This window comes from Lepeophtheirus salmonis, chromosome 1, assembly GCF_016086655.4.
Source record: "Lepeophtheirus salmonis chromosome 1, UVic_Lsal_1.4, whole genome shotgun sequence".
Classification (NCBI taxonomy): domain Eukaryota; kingdom Metazoa; phylum Arthropoda; class Copepoda; order Siphonostomatoida; family Caligidae; genus Lepeophtheirus; species Lepeophtheirus salmonis.
Window position 1 is genome coordinate 43,887,089 of NC_052131.2, and position 23,071 is coordinate 43,910,159.

The window sequence follows — 23,071 nt, forward strand, 5'->3', positions numbered from 1 at the left end:
CTTACTCAATCGAGTCGTTTTATTTTTCAATTGAAAAAGCATTTTCCTTAAAATTATTATTAAGAGAAAGAATGATGATTTTGTTTCCATTGCTCTAAACATCCTGATCCCGCTCCTTAATGCTTTGTAAAAGGCCAATACAACCCAACCCTAATACAAACACTTTTATGACTTCATTTTATTGGTACTAAATTATGAAAAATTTGAAATTAGAAGATATCGATTTGAATCTTTAAAAAATCACCGTTTTTTACGTATTTAGATATGATGTAGTAGCAAGGTAACTATAAATACAAGGTATGTCAATTAAGCATATTTGGACTAATGTGTATCTTCCACCACGCGTTTTCCTTTTTTTCCCTCTGTCGATGAAGTGTGACGTATTAATCGATATTCTATTAAATTCATTGATTGAATTCACGCATAATTATGAAGTAATAATTAAGAATAAAATGTTTTTCAGTTTTTAAAACTAAATATACCTTAAAAATAAAATATTATAGAGGGAAATTATTTATATTTAGAAAACATAAAAAATACATAAATTACATCAAAACTTGCATCAAAAAATAAATTAGAATTAGATAAAAATTTCAAATTTAATTACCTTAAAAGTTACCAGACAAAATGAGTCATCTTTCTTATTTTCCTAGCTAATTTATTTTTTATACAGCGCTTGTTTACTTTATTAACATATTTTAGTTGAATAAATGTTCGAGTACGTATAAATTTTTTTATAACTTCAGGAGGTTCATTTGTGTATTTACTTTGAATAATTTTTATTAAAATATCCATAACAAATGGTTATGTATCGACATAGCCGCCGTGGAATTGATTAAATTCGTCTTCCATTTTCTTTGAAAAGCTTATAAATTCTTTAAATGGTTGAATTAATCCCCTCTTGATAAAGTTTGTAGCGATGGACTAGGCGGAACATTAAGATATGAGGTATGGATTCCTAATGTTGGGAATTTGGGTGGAGATTTTTGGCCACGTAACCCACAACGTATATAAATCCTTCTTCCTGAGAGTTGATTTTGTTGGGAATACTTGTCAAATCTCTTACATTGTAGTTTATATTTTCATTTTCACTACCAGATTCTGGGTCCTTGTGTTCTTCTTGTTCTTCAAAAAAAAAAAAAAAAAAAAAAAAAAAAAAAAAAAAAATTGTAAAAATCAAAATCTTCAATGACTTCGAACGTTTCCTATGTTATAGATTCATGATTTTCTCTTAAATCTTTTTCATCCAATATACTTCCTGTGACTTGTTGAATCATGAAATGAGAGTGATCGTCATTTATAAAATTAACTGGAGCATTTTCAACAATAATCTTTTCAGAGCCACTGATTACAATAATACGAAATCGATCTATTGATTCTTCAACATTAAGATGAGAGTTACTTCGACCAATATATATCATTCTCGAAAAAAATATTTCAAGGCAAGCTGAATTTCATTTTTTTAAATATTTATATAACGCTATCATCGACTTTGTTGAAATAGTTAGCCCTGATCATTGAAAGGATTTCTGAGTAATTTCAGTAACTGAAGGAAATCTGCAAACGCATTTATTCGTTTGTCCTTGTTGAATGGATTAGTAAAATATGTTTATCAGTAGATAATCCTAATTCTGTCCAAAGGCGGATATTTTTGGGTCCCATATCAGAAACCAATCCAATCATATGAATCCCATTATTTTCCAATTCTAAAATAACATTGAAAAGTAGCTCCTTTGTTATCGGACAATCATAGTCGAAGAAAATGGGTTGCTTCCAAGGACTTATCAATCCTCGAATGAATATAACTTAAATTCGAGACATAAAATAAGAGTAATATTATTTACCTGCGAAAATAAAATATTGTATCGAAATAGTATCAATACAAATTTTCATGATATCGGGAAAGACCATCGGATTTTTTTCAATGAATTGACTAATTATGGTAAAAATAATTTATTCCTTAAATGGTCGTAATACCAAGAAATATATTGTACTACTTGACTATAAAACGTCAATGAAGCAAATGTTTAAAAAAAATAAAAACTGGTACATATTTATATAATGTAACTTATACTTAGGCAATGGATTACTTTAGTAATTATTGGTTAAGTATACACGACAGCAAAATGAAAAAATAACCACAAACTTAACAATTTTTTGGACTCTATCTCTAAAAGTGTTGAACTTGTGAGCTCAATTTGTGTTCCGATATGAAGAGTTCCACATACATTCCGCCACGATATGAAATAATTTTTTAAGTAAATATATTAAAACAATGCTAGGACATACGATTTTATTAACCCGGTTTATCCAAGGCCTTCAATATTATACATAGATCTAACTGATTGGAATTTCATTAATACCAAAATAATCATCATAAATCTAAAAGCAAGAAACTGTTTCCTCGCGTTTTTAATATATTTAATGAAATGATAACTTTTTTGTTGGTTATGTAAATGTTCAGGAGTTGATGATTGAATCACACTGATACAAAATGAATTACTGGAGTTATAAAATGGAACTTCTCATTAGTTGATATCATCATGGATAGGTAAGCTGGACGTATGATCATATATTAATGTATAAATTCCCATGTAGAATACTAAAAAAAAAGTTTGTTTGGTTATCCAATTGAAACAATGGCCTCTGATAGCTTAGGACTACGATCGATCCTGATGTTAATCCGTCCCGAAATATAATATTTCTGCTGATTTTAATTGTTGAGAGATAATTTCAATAATGTTAGATTGAACACCAGGCATTGTTTTAAAATTTCGGATCCACCTTTTTAATGTTGATACGCAAGGAACCGGAAGAAAGCCACTGGACTGAACGTCTCTGTAAGCTTTTGAGGAGAGATATGTACTTGAGTACCAATCCTTGAATAATATCCTCTTTATTCCCATCTACCAGACCTATTCCCGCTCACAATTAGTTTACTTTGAACTTTAGTAAAAAAAAAAATAAAGTTCTCCTTTCATTGACTCTTGAAAATATGATCTAGATTTTAGCTTCTTGTTCTCTGATTGGAGGATCTTAACAGTTTCCTGAAGTTACTGATTTTTTCCCTAAGAGACTTGAGTTTTTGAGTCAGGGGATCTTCTTTTGTCATGGTTGATCTAGTTATTTTTATAGTCAGGGATCCGTACGCTTGGCTGTATGAATTGGTCGTTTTCGCTGTATATGTTTGAGTGAACGAGTAGTATATTTTTACTTTCCTACGAAACGATGTGTCAACTAGTTCCAAGGGCGTTTGAACGGAGGCTTCTACAAATTTAAGCTGAACATCAGGAACAATGGCCCTTGCAAAATAATTGGGAATTGGAACTATTTCTTCATTTGCATTCAAAATGGAATCGACAAAATCCTTTCTTTTCTTTTTTATTCCCTTTCGCTTGGGATCGACAGAGGTTTTTCTCATGGTTCAAGATTTTTGAAAAGAATAATATAATATTTAAATTTAATATAATCGTAATTTATTACTAATTACTATTAAAACGATGACTAAACAATATATTATTATCGACTCTGACGTCAAAAAACAATCCTTCTAGTTAGGTTGACTAGCGGTCGGTACAGTACAATAATTTGAAAAGGAGTGCTGGCTCAATGTATATTATTGACTAACCTTGTATTTCTAGTTACCTTGGTAGCCACATATGTTTGATCTCAAATTACTCGCATAAATATTGAAATTGGTTATTTTAGAATTAGGTTAAAAAACTAAATTGACTTAATTTGGAATAACAGATACTAAAAAAATAATCGACAAATCTAGTAGTATTGCACGTGGACGAACATAGAAAACTTTATTTTAATAATATTCATGGGATACTCAATTCTTAAAATTTGTTCTCACCTCAAGAATTAAAGAGTAATAATGACATCTGGAGACAAAAAAAATTTGACTTGATGAGTCATATAGTACTTTAATCTCTAGAGCGCTCCTGGTTCAACTCACCCTCGTTGTAAAAAAATGGGTCATCAACTCATATTTTATAGTAATGAGTTTTATTGAATATGAGTTCATGACTGCTAGATTTAATTTATTTTTAAACCTCATTCTTATCTTATATATACAAAAAAAACTTATCTATATGCTTCCACCTGCCTCTTCCTCCGTTTTTTTGCTGCCTAGCAACATTATTTTTCTTCTTGGATGAACACTTATGAGAAATCAATCTGTTCAATAAAGTCAAATAGTATAAGTTATAATAATTTGACGTATTACTTTGGTAATATTTTGAAGTACCTATGGCACATAAGCATTCTATTGAAGCATTGGATATTACGCAGGATACTAATTTATTTGGAGTTGAAGTAATTTTAAAGTTGTTTTGTAGTTGGTGTATGTATTAAGCGATCTTCACTTTAGGCAAGTTAGGAGTAGGTTACTTTATTGACATGAGGTTGAACAGGGTTTCATTAACAAAGAATATTATAATAAACTTTTTATTTCTGATTAAAAAAAATCAAAAATTTATTAATTTTGTTTAAATGCATACCGAGAGGATTGTACGTAGAAATCTGTTCATTGCTTTCTGCTACTGATTATTTGGTATCTTTGCAATTTTTTCGGTTGTCTTCAAAGCATGACCACCAGCATTTTGTGTCCAAATGTATCCCTCCCCCCATGTGTCCGTGGAACGGACAAGCTCAGACTAGTCTTATATACACAAAAATAAACTTTGGAATCTTCCTTCTCTTCCCTCCTCCTCCGTTTTTTTCTGGCTAGTAACAGTTATTGTTCTCTTCTCTTTACTATTAAAAATTAAATACTAATTAAAAATTAAATGGAAGGGGAGATTGCATTAGCTAGTTAATTTGTCTTTAATTCCTGTAATTCAAATGAATACTTAAAAGAATTTAATCTGTTCAATAAAGACAAACAGTGACTTTGTATAACTAATTTGACATATTTGGTTATATTTTGAAGTACCTATGACCTAATAAATAAGTATTGGATATAATACGTATTTTAAACAAGTATGTCTTCTTCTCCTTGCACACGTTTTTCTCTACAATATTATCAACTATAGATATTACGTAGTATCCAACATTATTTGGAGTAAAGTTGTTATGTAGTCGGTGCATCTATTAACCGATCTTTACCCTAGGCAAGTTAGGAGTAGGTTAGTTTATTGACGTGGGGTTGAACAGGGTTTAATTTACAAAAGTTATTATAGTAAACTTTTTATTTCTGATACAAACAAGACACCAACAAAAAAATCAAAAAAAAATATTATTCATAAATTTGGTTTAGCTACATACTGAAAGGGTTGTTACGAAGCTACTGATTATTTGGTATCTTTGCAATTTGTTGGGTTGTCTTCAAAGCATGCGTAACTATGTGAGTATTGCCGTACACAATATCTGATTAGGAGTACTTCTGACGAACATAATCTTTTTTTATCAAACCGAGGAGGGTACCATTTTTTTTTATTTTTGCGTTTTTAATTAGTTACTTTTACATTCGATTCAAATACCTAGGCAAACATAAGTTATGAATAACATTATTTATTTGAATTTTTAAATTATTTGACCACCAGCATTTTGTGTCCAAATGCGTCCCCCCACGTGTCCGTGGAGCGGACAGGCTCATAGTAATACAAAACTACAAATATATATACTTTTTTTTAAATGTGACAGCACCCTCGATGCTTAGTGATGAAAAATGTCTGTATTTTGTGCATGTTAGAAAAAAAAAGAAACCAAAAATCAAGAAAATAAATCGGACAATTTGAAGAATGTTTTAGAGGAGAGCAACTTAGGGCCATGACGTTTCATTAGATCAGCTACAATCTGCTATGACAAGAGAAGAGGGGAAGAAGGATATTAACAAGTATATTTGATAGAATTACTCCGATGTTGATCTTCAATTCTACTTTGTGTCCAACAAGGACTTACTGTTACAAATCCTCATGGTTACTTTCTGTTTTTTATGACCACACAGGAATGTTCAGTCAGGTTTTGAATATAATTGAATCTATTGAGGAAAGGATATTCACTACTCAGGAAAGAGATAATAATGACAACTGCTAAAGAAAAGAAAATTCATTCTGCAGATGACCAATTCCAAAAAACGGGCCAGGTAACTCACGATTTACATCAATATTGATGCTGTATACAAAACGCCTGCAAAATTTCATTAATATGACTACATTGTTATTTCTTAGATCAAAAATGTATGAATGGATTACATACTTACATAAAGACAGACAAATTCTGCTTCATTAGTAAATGAAAATATGGTATAAAATCTAAGAAACGTTTGCTGCATACTTCTCCACTATTTTTTTACAATGTATTGTTCATAATTATAACAATATTGTAATTAAATTTGCAATATTTCTTTTTATACGTTTACCAAAATTATACTATAGATTGCAATTGTAATGTCTTGTTTTTGCGAATTATACAATTACATAAATATGAATATTTTCCAGGACATTTTGCTAAATTGGTAAATATGCAAGAATATATTTTGTTTATTATACAAGTAAAACTTAGAAGCAATATTTCTTAAAAATAAAACCTATTTTCAATTAGTGTACAAACTTGAATTACGAACAACATTTCATTTTGAACAATGGATGTATGATGTATGAAATTTCATTTATTTATCGTCAGGTAACACAGTTTTTTGGCTATTAAAATGGAGAAAAATTAAGGTTCAATATGGGTATAAAAATTTATTTGTAAAAATCAAAGTATTTTTGTTTAAATTCTAGCTTCATCAAAAAATCCTACCTTTGCCACTATAACTACTTTACAGACTTTTGCCGTTCTTGCTGTTAGTTTTTATGATAGGCAGGTGTGATATCATCCCAAGCATTCTTCAAAATATTCCACTTACTTGTGGGGCACTTTTCCCGAAATTTTCGGTCTAAGTGTTCCCACAATAGCTCTATTGCTTTCAAATCAGGAGATTGAACTAACCATTGCATAATTGATAAGATGTGAAAGGTTTTTTTTCTTTTCCAATAAGTTTCTTAAGAGCTTAAATGTAAGTTGAAAAACAAACTTCCTTCCAATGAATCTCTGTCCAGAAGGAATGGCTTGAGTCTTCAGGATAGAATGATAACCATTCTTCTTTAGTATTCCTTATATTTATTTAGTATTTATTTCAGATTGAAATTCGTACAAAACATGGAAAATTTTATTTATTTAAGTATTTAGCTAGATTTTTATAGACAAATAATTAAAAAATATTGTATGGCTCTATTTTTTTCATAATAATTTTCATCGGGTTAAAGTAAAAAATATTAATAAAGTCATAAACATTGATGAAAATGACGAGAAATTATTTTTGTCCAAACTTTTTCTTGGAAGTGTACTATAGAACTATGTAATAAAGTCTATTTTGTCTGTCATTACAAATATTACTTAAAAATTAATTGTGATGGATAATTGCCAAAAAATAATAATATAAATACTAATATGTAACTTTTAAATACTCTTAATCTACAGGCTATTGAAGCGAAACTGGTAGATAGACAAGACTTTTTCGTTTTCAGATGAATGTTTTATTTCCTATCTGAATATAGATCTCAATTTGCTCAATGATTAACGGTTTTTATGTTTTATGCGACATACCTTAAGAAAATTTAACCTTAGTTGAAGTGGTAGTTGATGAACAAAAAGAAGGAACGTTATCTTGGGGAGGCTCCCGTCTCTGCAACCCGTATGATAGCTGGATACTCGATTTGGTCAATTTTCAGAAAAGCACTCACATCAAGTAACTCAAATGACTGTTGCATAATAACTGCTGATCCAAAATGGGGGAAATTTTGGTAATATGCTGGGAAAATGTGACTAGCTTTTATTTTATTTCAGACCATTCTTGTGAATAAGTGTTTTTGAGGCTGTAGGACTGACCGGGGTAGAAGTTATCAATATTAACTGCTTATATACCCTTCTAAAGTATTCAACGTTTTGATTGGTTCCTGTCCATACATGTAACATATTTAGTTCAAAATTAGCAAAAAATATTTCCATGTTACGTTGTCACGTCATGTATATAACTATTTGTACATATGTGTGGCGATAACATATAAGCAAGCTGATATTTTTTATGTAACAGAGAAAAATGCATGATGAGTTTTTACTTCAATCAAAAACCGAAGAGGATTTTTTAAATAGTCAAATATAATAATAAACCACTGGAAGGCTGTCTAGAAAGCTATCAATATGAAAGATATTTGTTTCAATTTTTACATCAACATATTATATACAAGTTCAGTCAATTTGATTGTGCGGTATTTGAACTTTAAATCTAATTTTGATATCATCAATATAAATTATTGTACTCATATCAACGGATATGTTTATCATACTGACGCAATATTGATAAAATTTATCCCAGCTTGATTTTATGGTATCCTCACACATATTTAGTAGCACATGGGTTTCACACACCGATAGCGCAATTTTTTTTTAATTCGCCTCATTTTCTGTTGTTCTTTAGCTGTCCAAATTTCATGACAATCTGTTCTTGAGTTTTTAGTTATTGTGCTAAGTATAAAGGTACTTTTGTTATTGGTTATTTTGAAATGGTGGTTTACTGACTTCAAACGTGGTTGCAGAGACACGAATGATGTAGAACGCAGCGGACGTCCAAATGAGGCGGGAACAACAGGAAACATACAAAAATCGGGTTGAATGACCTGAAAGTGAAGTTGCTTGAGTTAACTGACATCTTAAAAATATCAAAAGAACGTATTACGATTATATTACATGAAAGTTTGTCTATGAGAAAGCACTGTTCAAAGTGTGTGCCGTGTTTGCTCACTGTTGACACCAAAATATGACAATGGATGAAACATGGATATATCTCTTCACTCCAGAATCAAAACGATCATCATCTGAGTGGACAGCAACTGGTGAAACTTGGCCAAAGTTTCTGAAAGCACAACAATCAGCTGGAAAGGCTATAACCTCGGTACTTTGAAATGCACATGGCATAATATCCATAGACTACCTTGACAAGGGAAATACCATCAACAATGTTTTTTATATAGCGTTATTAGAGCGTTTGAAGAACGAAATGACGAAAAAACAGCCCTATTTGAAGAAGAAGAAAGTGATGTTTCACCAGAATAACTCACCGTATCACAAGTCAATCAAAACAATAGTAAAAACTACATGAAGTGAATTTTAAACTGCTTCTACGTCCAATTTAATCTCAAAATTTGACTTTTAGTGACGAATGGCTATTTGGAGACAGGGAAAAAAATGCTTTCCGATAAGGAACTTTGCTCCAATGAAGAGGTTATCGCTTAAACTAATAACAAACCCCCTTCCCCCCTTATACTTGATAAAATCAAAAGCTCCTTATTCATCTACGAAGGATATTTATGTTCTATATTTCTGATCGAGCTTACATAAATGCTAAACATAATTCATATATATTTTTGTTTACTTTTTATTTGAACCATCTTGTCTCCTCTGTCCCTGTTAGTCTATTTACCCGCTAAATATACTGAATCAGTTATGATAGGTTTGTAAATCTCAAGTATTTTTTAGCGTGTATGTTTTGTTTTAGTTGGCGCCCTGAACCGTCTTTATTACTTTCTATAGCTGTTATCATTATTTTTTAATTTTTGAGGAGAGAAAATCTAAGAATAAAGTGTAACCAGAAGTGTGTGTTCTCATAAATGACGGAGAGTAAAGGTAGGTTCACTGATGTGCTTACGCACTCATTTAGCGCGCATATTTCTCCCTTTTTTATTATTATAATCGCACTTCAGTTCATTTTTAAAAAAATTAAAAAGTTACTAACTAAGGATATTAATAATAATAAAAAAGAAGAATGAATACGTGCTGAATTGTACGTAAGCACTTCAGTGAATCCACCTGAATTGTTTGTTGGAGAGTTATAAGTGTATAACTCTTAGTTATACACTTAGTTATAACTTATAACTAAGTGTAAGTCTCTGTTGGAGTAGAATTAACGATCAAAATTCATGTTTGAAACAGAGAGGGGTTTTTCTATATTTTCTTCCTCTTATGGCTGCTTGCAGCTGATTTAATGGGACGTCATGCAATTGAAATTTGCTTTCCTTCAAAATATTTTTCAAATTGTTAGGGTTATCATGTTAATTTTTAGTATTTTTTTTTTACATACCACACAGCGTTACATCCTTAACACAAAAATATTAGTTGTATTTTGTTGTCAACTGTAGATATTTCTTCTTCTTTTCCCCTAATCAGGATTCTAAACGTTAGTCAGTTGAATTAGAATTCGCTCCTTTTAAGCTTTGAACAATTCCCAACAATGATTGAATAATAATTCCAAAGTTGAGAAAATAATTGGCTAACTAACAACTAATTATTTTGGCCATTTTTCGCAGGAAACGTTTCATGATACAAAGTGACCAAAAATTCTTTACAATTTACACTCCTAAATATTTATGTGGAAAATGAGGACAAGAGGTTTTGAAGAGTCATAAAATATTGCGTTCCCTACGAATTATCAAATACAGTATTAATTGTATCAATTATATCTGAATAAAATAGAGAATTGGTAGTTGTAAATTAATTCAGATAGTAAACGATACTGAAGTAAATGAAGACGTTTCTTGTGTCTGTTTTTGTGAATATAACTATAGTTACCATATTTGAAAAATTATACATATTTTTTCAGTATTTTTGAAACCAAATACTCATACACTCTTAAATCTTTTTTTAAGAATAACATTTTATATAATATATCCTTATAAAACACTTGTGAGGGATTCATACTTTTTCATACATATTCATTTCTTAAAAGAAGTATACTTTAATAATATTTAAGAGAGGTATTTAGTCGGTAAGTTACAATTATTTTAATTTAATTCGAACAGCATACATTTTTTAATTCTATTAAAAAATATTTACAGGGCCATAATTTAGAAAATGGATATTAAAACCAAGTATTTAATTCGATCCACGATTTATAGCTGCATTTTATATTTATCCAAAGTATTTATGAAGCTTAGTCTTATTGCTTGGCTTATTTGGTTTATCAAGGAAATTTTACTTGGGCTTTGCCGCTCTAAGAAACGATTGGATGGTAAAATAATTCTTTTAACTGGAGGTGACTCCGGAATTGGATATGAGGTAGCTAAGAATCTTTCAACGCGAGGAGCCATTCTTATTATGGCTGCAAAAAACATTAAAAAACTTCAAATAGCACGAGATAAAATTGCAAAGTTCAGTGGAAATGAAAAGATACTGGCAATGAAATTGGACTTGAGTTCCTTTCAATCTGTTATAGAGTTTTCTACAGAGTTCAAAGAGATTTTTAATAAGTAATGGAATATTATTATGCAAATATAGTATTTATGTTCAAGACAATACACATTTCAGGATTGACTATATAATCAATAATGCTGGGATTGGAGTCAATTTGGGATCATCTTTTCTGGGTCCGAAAGTAATCTCTAAAAAAGTATACACTCCGGATGGATTTGAAGTTATGATGCAAACCAATTATATATCTCCATTTTTGTTATTTGATCTTTTAAATGATTTACTAAAGGATAATTCTCGGTAATCTTTTTTATAAGCTACTACCTTTTAAAACTATAGCAAACCACCCTTAGGCTCATCAACGTGATTCATCCATTCTACCTCTTGGCAAAGTTGAATGCAAATATAGACTTAAATATGGAAGAAACAAAGTATAATCCGGATGTACAGTTTGGGAATTCCAAACTAGCATTAGCACTATTTGGTCAAGAAATGGCTAGATGCCATGGAATCAAATCCATCAATGTGATCCCTGGTTAGATTCTCATCAATCACTTTCTATATGAGCTTATTTAATTTCCTTTTACAGGCCTCTGTGTACGCAGTCATTTCTATTCTCACTCTCACCCACTGTGTCGACGAATCTTAAAATTTTTTGCCTATTTTTTGGGAAAAAATCAATGGCAAGCCTCTCAATCCGTGGTTCAATCTTGTTTAATGAGTGACCAGAGTCTACAAGCTTCCTCCAATCCAAGAGTCATTAATGATTGTCGCTTTTCCAGTTTTTTTTGGATTCATCAAAAATTGAAGGATGAAAAATTGGCCAAGACCCTTTATGATAAAACAGTGGATCTTTTAAACCAATGTCAATGATGGGACTAATGTATTCAAAAATGCACAAAAGGAAAGAGCAATGACGATGATGAGATTTTGGAGTGATATTTTAATAACTTTCCATAGGCCAGATTTCTATTTTTATAAAAGTATATTATTGTAACTCTCAAAACAGAAATATTTCATAAATGTATGTAATAAAAGTGTATTCACAAACAAGAAACAAGGAGTATTTTTAAAGGGGCTCTAGGAGAAAGCTAAGATTTAGGATATGATAATATTCTTGTTTTACTTTTACTCCTTAATTCACTTCTCAACGACTAAATGTTCATTCCTGATTTAATTTGAATGCGAATATGAGTGTGAAGCCCTCCCCTAGCTCCTATCGAAGTGGTTTGGACTTTTATTCTCTCGTAAGAGGAATGGAAAGAAGCTATTCATGTACCTATTTGATCAATTTGGATGCAGATCTCCTTGGATTATGTGCAGATGAGGATCGAAATGCACTTGACTTGGCTAGAGATGCTCTAATTTCCCACACAAATAGAATATTTTCCGAAATCATCGAAAAGTCAGGACGGAACTTGAATCAATTCTGTTTTGGTACCGCATTTATTAACATGAATCCGAACTATAAAACTCTTGATAATATGGATGCCAACTCTTGGAAAACAGAAGGTAAAGTCTTGTAGGATAAATACTTAAATTACCTTTACCTATCAAAAACTATCATAATACCGTCAACTAAAAATATTCCTGTAGTTAGTCAAGCAGATCTATCCCCGTAATAAAAGTTCTTGATTATTGCTAAAGACTCGAGCGTATATCATTTCTATATAAGTTTATTTTATCCATGAATATTGAGTGTTATAGTTTTAGTTGACGCTAGTTTTTGATTAGTAACATTCTATGAGTATTTATCCCTATTTCTGAAAATAGAAAATTTTAAATATGGACTTCTCAGGAATTTCTCAACATTGGACGGGGAAGAGGGGATATAGAACAAGTTGTTGTAAGATTTGCTGCAATAATAGAGTTTGTTTGGGCTGTACTCATGAAAATGGTTGTTATAATGCCCCCATACGAGGCTACTATGATGGTCTTGTAGTTTTATCTGCTATAAAAAAAGGAGTCCTTACCAAATCAATTCACTGTGATACCTCCAGGAGCCAGTATTCATGATATAAGGAGTCGAAGGGGTAGGCAAGAGTTAGACAAAAGGTATTGAAAAGCTTTTCATATCTCTTTGAAATATTTCTATATACATATACATAATATGTAGACTGGATCCTGAAGAATATGCTGTTACATTGGAGGGCCTATTGACAGCGCATTACCAATATGGAGGAGATATGGACATGGCAAATTTAGTGGTAACTTCTCAAAAGATGGCAATTATCCTGGGGGAAGTAGAAGAGATTGAGAAAAAAAAGGACCCGTAAATATCCTGCATATGCTGTTTACGTCGCTTACAGGTAACGGCACATAAATAAATAATTAATTGTTGAATGAAAGATATTGATTATATAATTATGGGATAAATATAAAGATTGGAGAATGAAATATTTAGAAATGATGAAATGGTGGGTCTTGGTAAATTCAACAAGATGAAAAGTAAAGGCCCTGTTGGCAAGTCTATCAAGGAAGCAGCTGCATTGGCTGCTGAAGCCAATAAGGCAATGGCAGATGAGGCTATAAGAGGGATAAGCGAGGGTTCAATCATTGCAGGAGATCTTGGAGGTATTATTTGACTTAGAGTTAGGTAGTTCTGATAACAAAATCCTTTTTTCAGGACTAGATACCAATTATCAACTCATGTGGGAGGCTGCAGATAAAATGGATGATGAAGAAGAGGATAGAAAAACTTCAATTGGTGGGATGTCAAGGGATTTTTCCGAAGATTGGGAGAAAGAATCGGATGATGAGACTGAGGACAAAATATTAGAGCAAATTGATGATCGGAGATTAATTACTCGGATTGAGCAATTAGAGAACGAAAAATCAAAGCTAGTTGAGAAAATATTAAAATTAGAAGAGAGCAGAACAGGGACTGAGAAGCGAATAAAGTCTCTTCAAACTGAGATCAATGAAATACGAACCAAATTAGAGATGGATATTTTATATGAAGTAAAGAACTAGTGTTTCAAAGTTTGGATATGAAATTTTACTATTAGTTTAACTTTTTAGTTGTTAAATTACTAAATATCTTTAACGGAATTCATAGAGATTACAAATGCCACGAGTAAAATTTGATTTTTTTAAATTTTTAAATATACATATTCATATCTATGGTTTTAATTCAGGAGTAATATCCATAATCTCAATAAAAACTATTTTTTTTTCAAATTATGTTTACATATTTCATCATTTGAGTCAGGGGTGATTGCGACACTTAATTTTAATTTTGTCAAAACGGGAAAATATTAATTATTATTAAAAATTCATGGACATCCTAAAAAAATTATGAAATCATTTTATATAATTATATAATACATATATATGATTAGATGTACTTGACATCATTCAAAAAAAAAAAAAGATACTTATGTTGGAAAGCACTTTTATCCTTTTAAATACGTAAACAACATGGAGATTTCTAAAGATTGTTTTTAAAGTAAGAAGAATTAATTTTAAGATATCCAATTGCATATTTTACCTATTGATCTTTGTTTTACAGACTATTTTAGGTTTGTTTAAGAATATATATATTTCTTTGTTAGATATGTGAATTTTTATATCTTCTTACGGGAAATACTTTAACATTCTACGTAAAATTATGCTAACTCTACAAGGTTTCAAGTAATGTATAAAATTCTGTTCTATTCTCTACATATAGTTGATATGAATAAAATTGATTTAACAAAGCACAGGGTAACAGAGTTAAGTCGCAAAAACTTATTTTTGGAAAAATGCCCAAATTCGATGATGTGAATCGACTTTGTTTACTCCCCTTTTGAATGTTAGTCTTTTTTCCTAGGAAGGAACAGCGATTATAATTATTAAATTTGATAAGTGATGATGAATACTCGAGAGCAACGTCTACGATTTTGGTTCGTGTATCTCATTGGAGCCAATATCCTCGTAAGCCTTCTACTTATAATTGCAACTTCTGCAGATATACCCAATATTGGATACAAAATCGATAACTGCTGGGAATTATCGTCAAAGAGTCTACGATGTGAGATCTACAAACGTATATCCCATTTAACAGAAAGCCAAGAAGACTCGGCAACTTCTCTCTCCATTGGACTCATTTGTCTATGTGCAACCTATCTGATTCTCTGTGCATGGGCCCTAGTAGGAGCCGCCTATCAGGTACATAGAGCACTCATACCCTTCATCCTCGTGTCTTTGATTCTTATTCCATCCATTTCCGCTGCTGCAACTCTGATCGTCGGCTCTGGAGGTTCGCTCAGTGAAATTGGATACATCTCCGGATTCTCATTTCTCTATATTATTACACTCTGCGTAGGAATTATGTATTATACTACAAGAGAAACCTCTCGGAGACCAACCATACCCTATAATCGCTTCGCTCCAAAATATTAAAATTACATCAAATAAATATTATGAAAATTTAATTTTTTACAGTAAAATGTACGGAAGAATAAGTGATGCCATAATCACTAAACCTATTACCCTTTGCTCTGCTCCTCTCTATTTGTATCAGCAAAATGGATATCATATTTATTTAAAATACATGTATTATTAAAAGTCTAATATTATCATAATATACTTTCTTTCTGTTCAGGTTAATATTGTGCTGGTATTCCTTGTTTAGTTTAAATTAATTTTCTGTTGATGTCATAAAAGAAATGCATTGAAATTCATAAATAATATTAATTACTTTCTTTGATCTAACTGACGTTCCTATATCTCATAAATATTACAAAGGGTGCTGGAGGATATCAAATGGAAGGAATTAGTACATAACATACACTTAGTACACAGAGGATTGGATAAATCATATTTAGTTACTTACTAGCATTAATATCTTTTCATCTTGAGTGCAAATATATTGCATTCAATTCCATAATTTCACTTACTATACAATGACGTCATGGCTCTCTCAACGTAACTAGACTAGAGACACGGCATTACATCCCTAATACATAAATGTACGCTGTATTTTGCCATCAGTTGTCGATTTTTCTACATACTTGATCGGTTAAACTGGAGTTAGCTTTTGTTAAGCTTTGAATAATTCCCAACAAACATTTATTAATCAATAGCGGGGAAGAGTTATTGATCAACTACCATCTGAAGTTATACCTTTTTTATGTTTCATTTTGGAAGAAAGTGTGAGAAGGTGTAGTAGGGTGACCATTATATTTGAGTTCTAAGAGAGGGCATATACCTCACTACCCTCACTAACATAAATATTCCATCTGTATTTTGTTGTCAACTGTCTATATTTCTGTATCTTTTCTCCTTATCAGTGTTCTGAACAACGGTGATATGTTGAATTAAAAGTAACTCCTTCTCCGCTGTCACGCGGGTACTTTTATTGTATCACACAACCTTTCCTTAAAAAGAAAAAGGAAAATAGCTAACAAAACATGTGGATTTTAGCCAAACAAGTCAATCCTACCAACTGCTATTGAAGTACTCCCAGACAATCATTGTCATATTATTTCTTCATAATTTTTAAAAATGAATTACATAGATATATTTCATGAGCATACATATTATTTTACTTGATACTGTATTATAATATTGCTTAGCAATATTTTATTAAAAGCATAGTATTTATATATGATAGCCAAAATTTCTTCAAAGAAATAATAAAATGACCAACAACGAGGGCTCCACTAGAAATTGTATTCTTGTCCCTTTGGAAACGGAGCAGAAGTGTAAAAGGGACCCTATCCAGTTCCACTTGTCAGCCCTTAAATTAGTTAAAATCGATCCCTCACAACATTATTAAGGGGTTTAAACATAATTCTCTTATATAAAGAAATAACTGAGCAAAAAAGTGATATGTTCATTTTATATTGTATTATAATTAAAACATAAATATTGTTTCCAAGATATGAGCAACGCTCTTATTAAATATCTCATATATCTTATTTGGCTTAATAACCCATTAAGATTTTATGGAAAAGTTCCAAGGAACGACAGTCGTAAGGACTCATAGGACCAGTCCGAAGACTTGTACTGGACCAAATAAATAAGGACCCACACAACACTACCAAGTTAGATGAATGAATCCTCAGATGACATCAAAATTTTTGTCTGTGCGAAGTAATACTATAAACATTCTCAAGAGTTATTATATAATAATTCCATAGTTGCAAAAAAATGTCTAATAACCAACTAATTTTGGGCCTTAGTTCTTTGCTTCTTTTTGGTGAAAGGGTAGCGAGATACATTAAACATAACGCCGTGTAGAGTGAGCATATTTTGATTTCCAACCAAAAGACATATTATGGACACATAAGTGCCGTTTTTAATATTTAAAAAATAATAAACTTAATAATCAAATATTAATAAAATTTGCTCTGGGATATCCTAAATTTTGTTGTCCTTTCAAGTCCATTCCAAGGAAACACGGAGGTCCAAATTCTCTTATCTAAGGAGATACGAAGGAATTAGGACCTTAATACTTTAAATTATATTTTGAACTGCATTGAAACTACTCACCCTGTATAGCGATGCGGAAACGGTGCCTTCAGCTCTCCTGTTTCATCTTAGTAGGTATAATGGCTCTTGTAAATTTCTGAATAATTTGAGCAAAAGGTATGCCTATAGGGATATTGATGTGTAATTTTATCTCCTCTTTGCTCGAACCTCCCATCCGAAAAAGAGATGCCAAATCTTGATGTATCAGTATTAACTATTAAATATGGATTGCAATCTCAGAAGATGGAGAGCACGAGTCTCTTAAATTTGAGCATTATTTTTAGTAACTCAGACTCTAAGATTAAAAAGCTGATTGATGGTTTATAACTTATAGGGGCATTATTTTCATTCCCTTCAAATTGAGTACGTATCATTAAAAAGATTGTCTGGCCACTTGAAGGACAGGTTTCAGAGTTTACAGACTAGAGCATTATCCAAAGACTCCAATACATTATTCTTATCATCTGTCATAATTAATTTATAATTAAAAAGTAAAATAATTAAATCAATATAACTTTATAAAGACTAGAATATCAATATGAATATAGATAAACATAAAAGACGTATTCTCGTCTTCAGTATAAGTAAATGAAAGATTTTATTGGAAAAGTGACATCTTCCGAAAAAATATGAAAGATACTGACCATGCTATTTCCTCAGGCCAAGGAATACTAAAAATAACTGGAAGTGCGTCTTAAAATCGCGCTCACTTTTTTTCTACACGAGGAGGCTGACACATTCTTCCTTTGTTTTATAAATTATAATAAAGGAAAACGTGGTTCACCAAAGTTAATTTTTTTTTTGTTATTACTTAATTAATAATGGTGTACAAGTGTTCTGCTCCTGGATGCAAGCAGTGCTATGACAACAATACTTAGGATCCAGATGTGAGCTTTCACAAATTCCCCATGCAGGACTCCAAAATTATAACCAAATGGCTGAGGGCTATCCCAAGAGATACGATTTACTATACATCAACAGTGAATTCAAGACTATTACTGAATCTTTAGATCGATCCCGTGATAAACTAAAATCACTCCAACGAATGCTCTCCAATACTATGAATATTGCTTGTGAATACCTGAGTTTTTTGTTAGATTTCCTTTCAAATATTTTTGTAAACACTTGTCAAATGTCTGGACAACGAAATTATAGCATAATTCAGAAGCATTTCCTTCAAATTCTAAATTATGCACTTTAATATAATATTGTAATTGCTTACCTTGTAATTTTAGTAATCAATAATACTTATAAATGAGATATATTCACAGGCAATTGAAAGAGGAAGCCATCCCATCCAAGTGGCCGAATCTGGCAAGCTACCTCTCATCCCTATTACCAACTCCTAGACCAACACAGGCATCAACTAGCACCAATAGAGTGCATTTGGAGAATGAAAGACTAGAAGCTCTGGAGTATGCAATGTTTATGGAAGAGACCGTTCTTTCGGCACAAGATCTCTATGACAAACTCTTTTCGCAATCATTACCCTCGGGATTCTTGTTGCATAAAACTAATAAAGTTGCACTTGCCAAAATCATACATTCAGATATGAAAGGGCTAGACATTACTGCTTGCCTGGATGTGAAAGAAGCCTCCTTCTGAATGTTCTCTAACAAAATCGAGCTAAATAAGAGCTTATTATCACATTGCATAAATTCAGAAAATAAAATTAACTCTGTCACTGAAGCCATCAACATTGCCACTTTTCAGGGCTCCACGGACAGTCAGACAAAGAAAGAGACATTTGACAACAGCTCCTTAATTTTTCTAATTCAGAAAAAAAGGACCAAATTAAATCTTCCAAGCTCGCTTTCATAATGGAGAAAATGTCTCATCTCTTAAAACAGCCTAAAGGTAGGTTCAGGATCTTTCAAAAACAGCAAGGAATAATATTTTATATATATCAATATTATTGTTAATACCCTAATGGAAAATTCGACGGAAAGTAAAATCAAACTTATGAAATGTTTTTATGATTTACAACAACAGGAATGGCCTGTTCTTACCAAGAAATAGTTAGCATGGTACATGCATGCATCAATTGAAGATATCTTCCTCTGAAATAATTAAATGATTCTAATTATTGAAGAAAAAAAAATATATATAAGTATATTCTTCATTGTCTTATCAATCTGTGATGCCATATCAACAAAAAGAATTTAGTGAATATATTTATTTTTACTTTAGTGAAATATTTTTTATTTTACAAATATTCAAAGGGTACTACTTAAACGTAAATGGTTTATCTATTTGATATAATTCAACTCGTTCATGACGATCTATACAAAGCCGAAAAAAGAATAATTTCTAAAATCTTATCTCTGAAAGTAGATCAATATGAAAATTTTCCAAAATTAAATTTCAAATATCAAATTTTTTGGAAACAAATTTCAAAAATTAAATTTTTTGGAAAAAAATTTCAAAAATTAAATTTATTGGATTCAAAATTTAAAAATCCACAGCTATTCACAAAAATGTAAATTTTTGTGGAAAAAAGTTCAAATATTCTCAAAAATTAAATTTTTAGAAAATAAATTCAAAAATCCGGAGCTGTTCACAACATAAATTTTGTAGGAATTTTTTTTTTCCAGTAAAAAGCAAACATTCCTTAATATGGGGGGGGGCTACAGCCCCTCCAGCCACCCCTGCAGATGCCCCTGCTAAGCTAGTTGCGATGTTGATAATCATAAATAATATAATGATGAAAATATTCTTTTGGGAACATCGTATTTTTTTACCAATTAGCCGTTGGTGATGATATTGAGAGGGATCACTCAAAAACTAAATAAAATGGGCGGAATGCTTGATTTTAATCTCTAAATATGCATCTATAGAGTGCATTTATCTATCAAATCCTCACTAATGAACTATCCTTTATTATATATTTAGTTATTATAAGTAAAAATATATATATATTTTATCCCATTTCTCTTTCTTATTCTTCAGCTTCCATCCTCCATTTTTTCATCCCTTTATTTATGTTAGTATAACAATTAGTTAGTAAACAAACAATAGAGGGCGTCTACCGTAGAAAGCGTTCAAGGGGAAAATATAAGGAGGAGTTATGTTAAATGGAAGAAAGTTGTATTTACTCTTATTATTATATTATATGATGATGGCTACCATTATGTTGAAATACCCATAGAAAGAGCTAAAAACGTATTTCACACAGTGTAATATGAAATAATATGATTAATGTATTTTATGCCTTATATTTTTAGACAATGTTTTCAAGAGAAACCCAGATAAAGAGAGTCGAATGATCTGGATGATTTCATTGGACGGGCTCACTCCTTGAATCCTTTTCGAAGGGATGCTGCATGCCTCTTGCATACTACAAAAAAAACCTTCTCCAGCTTTTATGGTGCTTCGCCTGAATCAAAAGCTTTGGACAGCAGTAAGCTCTTATGGCCTTGGTCTTCTCTATAAACAAAGTATCATAAGAAAGAGAGAATTCAGCCAGTCACAACAAACATTTTTACCGCGAAATTCAAAGTGGGAGCCGACATATAGCAATTTGGAAAATTTCCTATTTATCTGGAAATCCCTGTATAGATCCGACAAACTATGTGTCGGTGGCAGTTTGAAATTGGGATACAGCAGTAGTTTTTAAAATAAAGCTGATTTTCAGCTACTATACACAGGGTTAGGGTAGGAATATCCTTGGTTCGAAGAAAAAGTTTTTACATGTGCTCGTTAACTGTACTCATAATTTTTGTAATTTGCTTAAACAATATCTCGACATGGAGAAAAAGGCTTGAAACACAATCAATGCATTTACTAGTGTTGGGTTTCGGTCTGAAAATCCTAGGTCTGTCTTAGTCGGTTATAATTTTTATAAGAACGAACTAATTCTGTCCAAGTTCAGGGGTGATCGGTCGCGTAATAAAATTATTCGTCTTAGAAAATAAATTGGTTAATTTTTGGACCACCATTTTAATTACGACCAACAATTTCAGATCTTATCGGTTCTTATCTGCATAGAAAAATCCCTTGGGACCGAATAATAAATAACATTACTTTTCGAAAATGAATATTAGACAGATAATCCAAATTTGCATGCAAAAACTAAGATCCCTCTTGAGCCCCGTCAACAATAGCCAAAGGCATAACCACCTTTTTGCGCGCCGTGACATCTATATATATTCGTTACTTTTTGTGATTGCAGCATGAACAGTATTTTATTTTAATTTAATAAGCTGATTTCACCATTATTTTATTCTTGAAGAGAAAACAATAAGTATAAAATAATCACTATTGCGGGAAAGACAAAGAGTTACTAAATCATTATAAAACAAAAGTGGGGCTTCTGTTTATTTTCTTCCTCTCATAGCAGCTACTTGCAGCTAATTTTATGTAATGTCATGACGACTATGCTCCTCTTTTCTTAATCAATTTTTAAATTGTCAGGATGACCACATTAATTTTCGTTTTCTTTTTTTAACATAACGACATTTAACATTATTTGAGCTGTTATCAATTATCTCCCTTATTTCATTGTTAAAAAAATATCTAAATATGAAGGTTAACCACAAGGGCGTCCACAAGGGAAGACTGGAGGGCTGTAGCCCCCATCCCCCGCCCCAACCATTTTTTTTTAATACTTACTTAAAAATGTAAAATAAAAAAAAGTTAAATTTGAAATTTAATTGAATTTTCAACTTTTTTTGCAAAAAATTTAGCCATGGGTTTTTGTAATTTTTCTCTGGAAAATTTGATATTTAAATTTTTTTTTCCAAAATTTTATATTTAAATTTTTTTCAAAAATTTTATATTTAAATTTTTTATTCAAAAATTTTATATTTTAAATTTAATTTTATAAATTTTTTTGTAAAATATTTTAGTTTTTTCTTAACACCTCCGGATTTTGAATTTTTTTTCAAAAAATCTAATTTTTTGAGAATATCTATGGATTTTTGATTTTTTTTTTCAAAAAAGTTTTATATTTGAAATTTAATTATCAAATTAAATTCCCAAAATAAATCTTTTTTTGAGATTAGCTACAGATTTTAGAATTTTTTTTTTGTGGATTTTTGAAAAATATTCCAAAAAATTTAATTTTTAACAATTTTTCCCCCCGAAAATTGTAATTTTTGACTTTTTTTCAAGAAAAAATCTGAAATATAAGCCTGTGGACGCCCCTTAACCATTTGGTTGTGATCATGAATGACAGACAGTAATATTTAAGCCCCTGTTGGACACAGAGTAGAGTTGAGAATCAAAAACTGAGTAAACTATTCTTACTATATACGGAGTGGGATGTGGTTTTCTTTTTATTAATAGAGTTTAACACATGGATAAAATTCCTACTATACAAATTCCTCTTATTCAGATTTAACTGGGCCTCATTAATTACCCTTGGACATATTCTACGATAATT

General features: G+C 31.0%; 3 protein-coding genes across 3 annotated transcripts; all 3 read left to right on the plus strand.

Annotated features, from left to right (window-relative positions):
* Nucleotides 1-9,202: 9,202 nt before the first annotated feature.
* LOC121129427 (retinol dehydrogenase 11) lies at nucleotides 9,203-12,289 on the plus strand. Its single transcript, XM_040725185.2, has 4 exons — nucleotides 9,203-11,291; nucleotides 11,350-11,532; nucleotides 11,586-11,767; nucleotides 11,822-12,289. Exons 1-4 carry the CDS (start codon nucleotides 10,897-10,899, stop codon nucleotides 12,103-12,105), a joined length of 1,044 nt encoding a protein of 347 aa, XP_040581119.1. The 5' UTR covers nucleotides 9,203-10,896; the 3' UTR covers nucleotides 12,106-12,289.
* A 56-nt stretch (nucleotides 12,290-12,345) lies between these two features.
* On the plus strand, nucleotides 12,346-15,903 carry LOC121129531 (uncharacterized). The gene is made up of 5 exons (XM_040725285.2): nucleotides 12,346-12,744; nucleotides 13,031-13,287; nucleotides 13,349-13,541; nucleotides 13,616-13,806; nucleotides 13,859-15,903. Exons 4-5 carry the CDS (start codon nucleotides 13,647-13,649, stop codon nucleotides 14,203-14,205), a joined length of 507 nt encoding a protein of 168 aa, XP_040581219.1. The 5' UTR covers nucleotides 12,346-12,744; nucleotides 13,031-13,287; nucleotides 13,349-13,541; nucleotides 13,616-13,646; the 3' UTR covers nucleotides 14,206-15,903.
* Nucleotides 15,904-18,622: 2,719 nt separating this feature from the next.
* Nucleotides 18,623-19,293, plus strand: LOC121117066 (uncharacterized). The gene is made up of 2 exons (XM_040711397.1): nucleotides 18,623-18,780; nucleotides 18,960-19,293. The coding sequence occupies exons 1-2, from the start codon at nucleotides 18,623-18,625 to the stop codon at nucleotides 19,291-19,293; spliced, it is 492 nt and encodes a 163-aa protein (XP_040567331.1).
* The last annotated feature ends 3,778 nt before the right edge of the window (nucleotides 19,294-23,071 follow it).